Source organism: Galeopterus variegatus, unplaced genomic scaffold (genome assembly GCF_000696425.1).
Source record: "Galeopterus variegatus unplaced genomic scaffold, G_variegatus-3.0.2 Scaffold7301, whole genome shotgun sequence".
NCBI classification, from domain to species: Eukaryota; Metazoa; Chordata; class Mammalia; order Dermoptera; family Cynocephalidae; genus Galeopterus; species Galeopterus variegatus.
In genome coordinates, this window is record NW_007733412.1 from 65,812 (window position 1) to 77,253 (window position 11,442).

At 34.4% G+C, this 11,442-nt stretch overlaps 1 protein-coding gene across 1 annotated transcript; it reads left to right on the forward strand.

The window, feature by feature from the left end:
- Positions 1-10,024: 10,024 nt before the first annotated feature.
- LOC103607281 (olfactory receptor 6C75) lies at positions 10,025-10,991 on the forward strand. Its single transcript, XM_008591805.1, has one exon. The coding sequence runs from the start codon at positions 10,025-10,027 to the stop codon at positions 10,967-10,969; it is 945 nt and encodes a 314-aa protein (XP_008590027.1). The 3' UTR covers positions 10,970-10,991.
- The last annotated feature ends 451 nt before the right edge of the window (positions 10,992-11,442 follow it).

Consider the following 11,442-nt stretch of genomic DNA (forward strand, 5'->3'; position numbering starts at 1 on the left):
ATAAGCAAATGGAAAAACAAACTGTAGTGCTTCCATATAATGGAATACTACTCGAATTAGGAAGGAACCAGTTATGGATTACAAATCATCACGGGTGAAACATAAGTTTATTTTACTAAGTGAAAGAATGTAGATGTACACATATTATACGATTCCATTTGTATGAATTCTGGAATACTACAACTATAGGGATAGAAGAAAAATTAGTTGTCAGGGTTGGAAGAAGGAGGAAAAACTGTCCACAAAGGGGAAACATGAGAGACTTTGTGAGATGATGCAACTATCCCATGTCTCTGTGTGGGTGAATACATGACTGTGCATTTTTCAACACCCAGAGTAGAGTAAACAAAACATAGTGATTTTTACTGACTACAAATTAAAAATAATCACCCAGGATGTTGGTGGAAATCAAGAGGAATGCATACTATAACAAATGAATATTATTTTTTTACGAATTAATGGCATAACCAATACCAATGGGTGCAAGTAAGAAAAGCACTAACCTGAGTAATTTTGAAAAACAATGTTTTAACTCAATATTTTAAGACTGAAGTAAAAAAAATCCCAAACACTCTACTCTGGGTGGTAAATTTGTTTCTCTTGGGCATATGAGTTAGCAGTTTTGAAATTACTCTACATTTACCAGATTTGAAAATATAAGTGAATATACTTTCATAACCAAAACAAGGTTCCTTCCTACCAAAGAAAAAAATTATAAATAAGTGAGAAATCTAGACTGAACTATGGACTTGAAGATTGAAGTAAGAAGTATCAATATGAACTTTATTTTATTTAATGTCAATTCTCATTTTTCATGGATTTTGTATCTGAAATTTGCCTACCAGCTAATATGCATTTGTAACCCCTAAGTCAATATTTGCATCACTTTCACAGTCACAGGGGACATGCTCTGAGCAGCAAAAAAATGAGTTTCTCATCATGCACATTCCCAGTTGAGGTTAAACAGGTAATTCCCTGCCTTCTTGTTTCACTTGTATACCTTAAACAAGTACCCTTTTCATGGTTCATTTATTCAGTGACCCATTTTTCACATTTTAGTCTTGTAATTGATGATTTCACTGCTTAAAACAGCCCCTAAGCAAAACATGTAAGTGCTGTCTAAATTTCTCAAGAGTAGGAAGGCTGTGATATGACTTTCAGAGAAACCTCATGTTTTTGGTAAGCTTTGTGTAGGCTGTTGGCCATGAGTTCAATGTTAATGAATCTACAACAGGCCTCTCCTGAAAGTGCTAAAGTGACATCCTTAGTACCAGATGAAGCTATGGAAAATATGTGTTGACCCCAAAAGAAACTGAGCCAAATTCATGTAGCAAAGATTTATTAAGCCAATATGATGATTGCAACTGTGGGGATACATAGTCTGGTTGACCTGAGAAATGTGCTCTGAAGAGGGCCAGCAGAGCTTAACATTTTATAATCACGAGAAGGGGGAATAGTCAAAGGAGGGAGAGAGAAAGACAGCCCTGAGTATTACTTCATCAGGTTTTCCATTGGTTGTACATGACGTATAGATTTGGGAATGTTACTAAGTTACATCCTACATGCTGAGATCTAGGGTAAGGATAAAAAGAAGTATTATAAGTTATTTTAGGGCTTTTTGGTGCCATTCAGTCTGCTTCAAAGTAAAAATGGTCTATGATAATGTTTTCCAGGGCAGATGGATTTGGTTACTGACATACCAGATCTCCAAGGCACTATAATTCAGTTGACCAGGTCAGAGTAGATTCTTTCGGTTTTCAGATGAAAAGCGGCTAATTTTGTGGATTTGATATAGGAGGTGCTCAGTTTCCCTGGGTTCGGGTTTCAGGACATGCCTCTGGGTTTCCAGCCATTCCCTGAGGTCTCAGGCCCCCTCCTCTAGGCTCTCCAGTTGCCAGTTAGACCTATTTTCCACACCAACATGGGGAAATTGAGACCACGAGGTGCTGGTTTATGTAAATCCAGTGGCTGGGCATGCTCAGTAGAGAAGGGTTATATAACCCTGGTGTTGCCAGTTAGACCTATTTTCCACACCAACATGGGGAAATTGAGACCACAAGGGGCTGGTTTATGTAAATCCAGTGGCTGGGCATGCTCAGTAGAGAAGGGTTATATAACCCTGGAGGTTGAAGGACCTTCCACTAGAGGTACTAGGGAGCACAGAATATTCTTGAATATGCCTGGTGCATGTGATAGGGTCTGACTGATGAACGTGCTCCAGGAAGAGACCAACCGAGCATGTGCAAGACTAATGTTACATAACTGGGAACCACCCCCCTTAATTGAATATTTGTTAGATAGAGAAACTATAACACCTTGATCCCAGCAGAAGGTGGGTTTGTTTATCACTTTCTTGGAGGCAACTGGCACTTCACTGGCTGAGGTGTTTATACTTTACTTTGCATCAAACTTAATTTCAGCAAGCAGCTGCTCACTCTCTTGAGCCAGCCTGCACCCTGTATTGAACTTCAAGTGTGTATTCCTTGCTTTTGTGTTAAACATGAAGTGGGTCCTGCTCAGTCTCTGGAGCTATGTGGCACTCTCTCTGTGGAACCTGTATTTCTTTTCTGCTACATTAAACTTGTCCTCACTTTCTACTGTGATTCTGCCCTTAAATTCTTTCCTGTGGTGGAGTCAAGGACCTGGTAAGAGGATGGAGTGAGTTGAGGCCCACTATTGCACCCCCCCATACCCTACGTCCAGCAACAGATTAGAACAAAATCTTTTTTTTTTTTTTTAAGAAAAAGTGTAGTGATAGCATAGTTATTAAGCTGAATGCCAAAGAAATTTATGCTTATGTTACCCATGGTTAGAAAAATGTTAAATTCTTTACAGCTGGTGCCTGCAAGCTTATATGTTTCAAAAAGTGGTAAGGTGTGAAAAATGTTCAAATTGCAGGTAAGGCAGGTTTTCCAGATTAGAAAGCTGTGACCAAATTTCAAAAATACCTGTTTCATGTCATAGAGATAAAGAGTTAAGTAAAAGAACAAGCTTTCAATACTGATATGACTGGCTTGTTTATAAGGACGCTGGCAAACTAACCTATATAATACAAATTACATATAACCCATATAACAACAAATGGTTTTGGTTGTTAAAAATTTTGTGACCACAGGCTTGCAGGAATCTAACCCTGTATTTTTACCAGAAGCAAGAGTTTAGTATCGTTATTTTCAGTATTTGAAAAGACTTTATGGACCATAATCACCACAAATAATGAGAATTGACTTTCTCTATATGTGATTATATGCATATATGTGTATGCACAAATATTTTGATACATAAATACATATGTGCGTGTGCGCATATATGGATTAGTGTGCATATACAAAGTTTTCTTTGCTGTGCACTGACAGACGTAGGAAGACCTCAAAAAAATAAAATGGAGTCAGGTTGAAATCACTCAGATGCCAACCTAAAAGAGCAGCCAAAACTGAAGAATTGAAATACAAAATAAACCATACCAGACTGTAAGCCATAGAATAAAATTAACATTTATAATTGCATACTGTGGTGGGCTGGATCACAGACTCCTCTGCCCCGTCCTGTGCTGGTCATGAGTCAGGTAGTTGAACAAAGATTCCAGTGGCTGATAACAGAATAAACATGCATTATTCTTACTCAAGCTCTGCCAGCCAGCGGTCCAGAGCCACTATCACTTATAACGAAAATCACACAATGGCAAGGAGCCAAGGAGTATATGGGTGCACATGCGCTGTCACACCACTCTTAAATAACTTGTTACAATGAATGTGCTGAATCATACCCAGCCGGATATGAGGTGAGGGGGCCTGACTGTACTGGCTCTGTTTTCCTCACAATACTGTTGTAAATTAGTGACTGAATCATTAAATAAAAGGTGGAAAGGGACTTTTTTTCTCATAGAAGAATACCAATTAATAAATGCAGAAGAAATGAGGGAAATATAAAATCACCATCTTAAAAACACAGTAATAACTACTGCAGGCAAGATCAGTGTAGGATGCTAAAATTAGAGTAAATGTTTAGGAAGAACATAGATATTTGCATGTATTATCACACTATTTCCCCCAAAGACAGAGGAACTTTCACAGAATGGAGAAAAATAAGAAACATGCCATCTATTTTTTAAATTTTTTATCAAACATATTGATTGTATATATTTATGGGTTATAGAATTATATTTCAATACATGTATACAATGTGTGATGATCTAATCAGGGTAATTAGTATATTCATCATTGCAAACTTAATAATTTCTTTGTGATAGGAATATTTTATCTCTTCTTGTCCAGTTGTTCGATAACATGTAAGAAATTATTGTTAATAATAGATTCCTGGGTCAACTGTACACACATAGAACTTATTTTTCCTATCTAACTGTAATTTTGTGTTCATTAACAGTCTCTCACTAGCCAACCCTACCCCTTCCCCTTTTTCACCTCTAATAATTACAGTTCTTCTTTCTCCATTAAACAATCCAACTATTTGTTTGTTTGTTTGTTTGTTTTATTTTTAGCTCACACTTACCAGTGAGGCCATGTGGTATTTCTCTTTCTGTGCCTGGCTTATTTCACTTAACATAATTTTCTCCAAGCTCATTCACATTTCTGTGAATGGCAGAATTCCATTCTTTTTTATGGCTGAGTAGTATTCCACTGCATATATGCCACATTTTCTTTATCCAATCATCTATTGATGGACATTTATTTAGTTTGGTTTCATGTCTTGGCTATTGTGAACAGAGCTATGAGGAACATGGGAGTGCAGGCATCCCTTCAACCTGATGATTTCCATTCCTTTGGGTATATAGCCAGTAGTGGGATTGCTGGGTCCTATGGTAGATTATAGCAAAAATCTGTAAATGCCAATTATAACTTTTTGTTTATTCCATGTATCTAGAGTTGTAGCTAATTGAATTTCCTTGTAAATATTTTATTGAATAAGAAAATTCTTCAGTAAACTCTGAGTATTTCTCTTCTTAGGAACTCCATGGATTTTAAAATTCATGTATTTCAGCATTAACATACACATAGGTAAAATCTCCTGTCGCATATCTTGAAAATTTGATATTTCCACCCAGATAATTAGCTTACTTTATTTGCATCCTCAGAGCAGAAGTATGTGAGAAGTGGAACCATGCTAATGGAATATATTTTGTAAGATATTACATCTATTTGATGGAGAAGCTGTTAGGATGTGCTAAAGAATGTTGGTTTGTTTGCTCTAGAAGATGAAATCAAATAAACTGGATACAGGAAGCAGAAAAGAATTTATTAATATAGATAAATATTATTTGTGATCTTTTCATTTCTCTTTTGCTCCTTGTTTATTGTTTTATGCATATTCATTTTATTAGGTTTTATTCTCAATTTTGTAAAACAAAGACCAATACTAAATATTTATATATTTTAACTCCTTTACTGTGCATATCAGATGACCAACTAATAAATAGTAGCAGTTTAATCACTGGAAAAAAATATGTAATCCCAGTTGTGAACTTCAAAATAAACTAAAATTAAAATACTAACATATGGGTTGTAGTGGACTGAATTGTGTCCCCCCCCCCCGAAACTCCCTGAAGCTTGAATTGTGTTCCCCAAGTTTTATGTGCTGGAAACTTAGCCCCCACTGTGACTGTTAAGAGGGTGGGAAATCCTATTATGGTAATTGAAAGGTGGAGCCTTGAAGAGGTGATTGGGTTGTAGGACCTTGCAGTAGTGAATAGATTAAAAATAGTGGTCAGGGGAGTGGTTCTGAGGGCTTTAAAAGAAGAGGAGAGTCTGTCTCTTGCTTTCTCTGCTCTCTCTGCTTCCACCATCTTGCAATGTACTATCACATGGATTTTTGGACTTCCCAGCCTCAGAAACTGTAAGCAATAAATGTCGTTTTTCTTTATAAATCACTCAGTTTCAGGTATTCTGTTATAGCAACACAAAATGGACTAATACATGGGTCTTATCACTATTAAGTTGTTATGACATGCCATAAGTTTAAGACACTCTTCAATCTTTGATGGGTTTCTTCTTTAAATGTGTATTAAATGATTTAATTACTTAGTTAAAATTATTTATGTAATCTAGATTTAACAGGTTTAATTACTTATAGTCTGTCATGTATGTACAATCCATTATTGAAAATAATGGTATAAGAGCAGATTCTGCTAAAATTTTGAAGCACACTAATTGTTATTCTCGCTGGAGATAGAGATTATTGTTTAAAATTATTTTTTGTTTTATACAGTATTTGCTTTGGGTACTGTTCTGGATTGGTAGTGCCCTTCAAATATTTATGTCTACCTACAACCCATGCATATGATCTTATTTGGAAATAGAGTCTTTTCAGATATACATTAAAGCAATTTCCCGCTTGTCTTTATTTAACAACAGGTACTCCATAGGTATAATTTTAAATAATTTGGCCGGAAGATGTGCATCACAGAAACACCATTGCAACTATGTTTAAAGTTAAACATAAACATTTTTATGGTATATTATTTGAGTTCTTGACTTTGATCATATATAAATTCATATAATATACTTTTGAGTCTCATATAGCTATTATGTTTTAATGGCTTTTTTCTTCAGTGTGTACTCTGTATTGCTTAACCCTTTTTTAAAATTGTAGTAATATTATACTTTGCATACCTTTATGTCTTCTAAAGAAAGAGTAAAAATAATCTTCAAATATTTGTTCAGAAAATATTTAGCTTCTTTTTTTCAGGATTTATTTTTTTAATATTATTTATTATGAGCATATTATTATTACAAATCGTGATTTTTCTTTATGCTCTTTACCCAACCTATCCCTCTTCAAACACCTTCCACCCCCCCAACCCCACCCACCCACCTATCCCCCATCTCTAGTATTCTGAAAGTTCAAGGAGTTGTTCAAGTCTTTCTTTATTTATTAATTTTCCAAACAATGAAAAAGTGTATTTGCTTGTTAAAATGCCAGTGGCTAAAGGAAAAAATGGTAACACAACATTTTTGGTGGGGTTGGAGTAAACTTCTCTCCCTGCCTCTCAACTGTAATGAATTTTTTTTCTGTTTTTTTATTGGTTATGAATATTCATGATATACAAAGCTGATTGTCACCCCTTGTGCCCAAGGTGTGAAGGCCAGACCCATACTGGCAGCATGCCCATTACCACAAATTGCGATTATACCCTGTGTCCCCCACCCAATTATTCCCACCTCCCTCCCCCTCTCCATTTCCCCTACTCCACTTTAAAAGAAAAAAAAGAAAGAAAAATACCCAGCTTCTTAAAAATCATTAAAAAATCTAAATTTCCATTTTGTTTGTGCTATTTATATGGCTTATGGAGCTCCTAGATTAAATGTCAACTAAATATGTCTCAAAATAATATTATATATTATGTATTATATATATTTTATATATTAGATATATTATAGATGTCTTTTCAGATCAAAGCAGTAAATTATAAGATGACAACTGCAGGGGAATATTGTTTGCATTAGACTTGGGGATAGGACTGAGATTTTAGAAATAATGTAGAATTCTCACATTTTTCTGTAAGATGTGAACTATATAAAGAGCTTTTTTTTTTTTAATCATCTCTGTATTCTCAGAATCTAAGAATGAACCAACCACTTAGGAGTCCAAAAAAGAATTACTAAATGAATAAATAGTAGTGGTGATGATCATAATCTGGTTTTCTATGCTATCAGTCAGTGGAAAGACGCAAAACATTAAAGACAAGTCTGACATCTTTCATGATGTAGAATAATGAAGACCTAGGCTCATTCTAAAACATCATAATGAATTGTTAACATTTCCCTAAAATAGAAAAAAAACAAAGCACAGTTTAGTCTGGCGCCATTTAGAAACTGCTAATTTCTATTGTTTTGTTATGGAGTTACTTCTGCTGAAGTTATAGATTGTCATGAAAATGTAAATTCTTCCATACCTTCTGCTCTGATTTCAGGCCACTATCACCTAAATACTTTATTCTAAATGGTATACTAATTTGGACAACTGCTTTGCACTTGGTGTCTTGAGAACACCAATCTCCATGGTGCCTTTTGTTGATTCATTCAACTAATCCCCCTGAGTCCATTGTAAATGGAGCAGATAAATTATGGCTGGCCTGAATAACATTGCTTCTGCACAGAAAGTCATGTTATCTTGACCACCAAGCTTGGTAAGACAATACATCAGCCTTCATTTCAACTATAGCATTTAACTTCAGGTCTCAAGATAATACTTCTTTAGGTGGCAATAGGCAGGGTATCCTGGAACCTCAGATCCCTAGAGAAATATGGGTTGTGTATAGAAATAGGTTGATGTATGCATTTATCATAAACATTATAGAGGAGCACTTGGAAATGACATTTATTATTAATACTTAGGCCATTTTGTTACAAATTTAAGATGACAGAGGAAAAACAAATTGCAAAGATTCTCGAAAAATCCCAAAGCACCTATGTTTAAACAAATTATTAAACCATTAGAAATGACATTGACTCAACCAGTCATATTTACTATAAAAGTAAGTATGTTCTTTCAGAAATATCATTTATGCTTTTATAGTGTTTTATACAAGTAATTTTAATTATGCACATGAGATATAAATAAAATTAAAACACTCAATTTATATGAAATATTATAAATAGCAGAAAATTTTTAAAATACTACAAGTCAATAGTTTCATGCAACATTTTTTTCATTATAGCATAAATATTTAGTAATTGATAGAACTCCATAATTTTCTGTCTTCTTGACTAGATATCTGGTAATAATCTTTTGTAATATAATCAATATTAGGAAACCATGGAATAATTTTTGTACAAGGTTTGAAATGATTTATTTGATATGGTTTACTACAGAGAAGTTATACTTTATGTTTTAGTTTTGTACAATATGAATTTTATACATAGCAAAGATTAGCTCTCATCATATAAGAGTGGACTCATGATAGGTAGGTAGTGAATAAAAATATATTCAATTAGAGTACATATACAATTTTACAAATAGCATAATAATGGAATATTAATTAAAATTAGAATGTGTTGCAGTACAAACATTGAAATTAGACTGGGATCACCCTCCTATCCATTAAACATCTCAGTATCCAGTTATCAAGGACACATTAGTCTGACTGTAGAAATTTGAATGGGGGAGGAGAAAGAAATGCTTTTTCAAAATAGGATATTTAAAAAAATATTATGAGGAGAGAAACAATGAAAGATCTTCAAAGAGTACCATGGCATACTGGGAGTGAGTTCTTAAGTGTTTTATCTGAAAAGATTTTAATCACCGGTTTTCATCTCTTTTTGTTTTCAGGGAATATATTTAAACATTCAGAAGGTAGATTTACACTGAAATACATGAGAATACAATGAAGGAAATATTGGAATAGCTAATTTGAGGGTACTTCGAAAAGTTCGTGGAAAAATAAAATCAAAAGATGGGAACCTTTCCCTAAGCTTTTTGAAGTACCCTAATATATGAGGTAATAGATAACATGGTTTTTAAAAAGCATTTTGTTTCTGTGAACTACAAAATCATTTTCTCTCTAAAAGTAAATGGCAACAATGACTTTTCGTGTGTGTGTGTGTTTTATTTTTTTTTCATTTGTATATATTTAGGGGGCACAATATTATGTTTTGACATACATACAAGTAAATTTTCAGTATAGAATATATTACAAACTATACTCCTCATGCTGTACATTAGATCTCTGTACTGATTTATCCTACATAACTGCAAGTTTTTACCCTTTGAAGATAATGAGATGTATGTTATATATAGTATATATATATATATATATATAGAGAGAGAGAGAGAGAGAGAGAGAGAGAGAGAGAGAGAGAGAGAGAGAGAGACCCACAATGAAATATTATCCAGTCTTATAAATGCCATATTGCCATTTGTGACAACCAGAGGGCATTAAGCTAACTGAAATAAGACAGACACAGAAAAAATATTTTTTTAAATGTTTCTTTACTGGTTGCATAGCTTTCTTATTTCTTCACTTATTTTACAGCTAAAATACAGATTACCAATATAAGGGAAGGAAACAATGAGAAATTCCACGGCAGTAACAGAGTTTATCCTTCTTGGATTGACAAGTGACCCACAATGGCAGGTTGTACTTTTCATATTTCTTCTTGTAACCTACATCCTAAGTGTCACTGGGAACCTGATCATTATTGCCCTCACCCTTTTAGATCCCCATCTGCAGACTCCCATGTACTTCTTCCTTAGGAATTTCTCATTTCTAGAAATATCTTTCACGTCTGTCTGCATTCCCAGATTCCTTGTCACGATTGTGACTGGTGACAGAACCATTTCCTATAATGATTGTGTGGCTCAATTATTTTTCTTCATCTTCTTGGGGGTGACAGAATTTTATCTTCTGGCTGCCATGTCCTATGACCGCTATGTGGCCATCTGCAAACCTCTTCATTACACAACCATCATGAGCAGCAGACTCTGTATCTTTCTTGTCTTTTGCTCTTGGCTTGCAGGATTCCTGATTGTCTTTCCACCAGTAATCCTTCTGCTGCAGTTGGATTTCTGTGCCTCCAATATAATTGATCACTTTATCTGTGACTCTTCTCCAATTCTGCAGCTTTCTTGCACAAATACTCGCTTCCTAGAACTCATGGCATTCTGTTTAGCTGTGGTGACACTCATGGTCACCTTGACATTAGTTATTCTCTCCTACACAAATATCATCCGGACAATTCTGAGAATTCCTTCTGTGAATCAAAGGAAAAAAGCCTTTTCCACTTGTTCCTCCCATATGATAGTTGTCTCCCTCTCTTATGGTAGCTGCATCTTCATGTACATTAAGCCTTCTGCAAGGGAAAGGGTGACTTTAAACAAAGGAGTAGCTGTGCTCAATACCTCAGTGGCTCCTCTCTTGAATCCCTTCATATACACACTAAGGAATCAGCAAGTGAAGCAAGCCTTCAAGAGCCTGGTTCAGAGGATGGTTTTTTCTTCAAATAAAAAAATGTGATTATGTGAAATATGTAACCCTGAAGGCAAAGCCGAATGAAAAACTCTCTAACCCATCTCTACATAAATTCTTTCTAAACACTTACATTAAAGTTACATTGAAAGTGCTTGATCTCTTACCTGTATAAGTGAATTTAAGGTAAATCAATAATCTCTATTGTTTCTATATCAAGGCAATGTAGATCATAAATTTATCTGTAAGATGAAGTTTGCTATTCATTAAGAAGCTTATTACTAAAAATCCCATTTGAATATTAAACTTGTTTTATATGAAATACATAAAATGTATATCTTAATTAACATCTCTAAAATTCATTCTTCAGTGTCACCTGGAAAAACATGTTATAAAACTGAAAGCATTATTAAAATGTCTCCTTGAATTTATCTATAAAGTGTAGTTCAAATGTGTGAAAACATTAAAGAGAAATTTAAGTGAAATGTGCAGTGAGAAATATTATCTCCATTGTTTGAATT

Bases quoted from the DNA above. Each gene is read 5' to 3' on its own strand.
- LOC103607281 (XM_008591805.1), top strand. From the start codon at position 10,025: ATGAGAAATTCCACGGCAGTAACAGAGTTTATCCTTCTTGGATTGACA.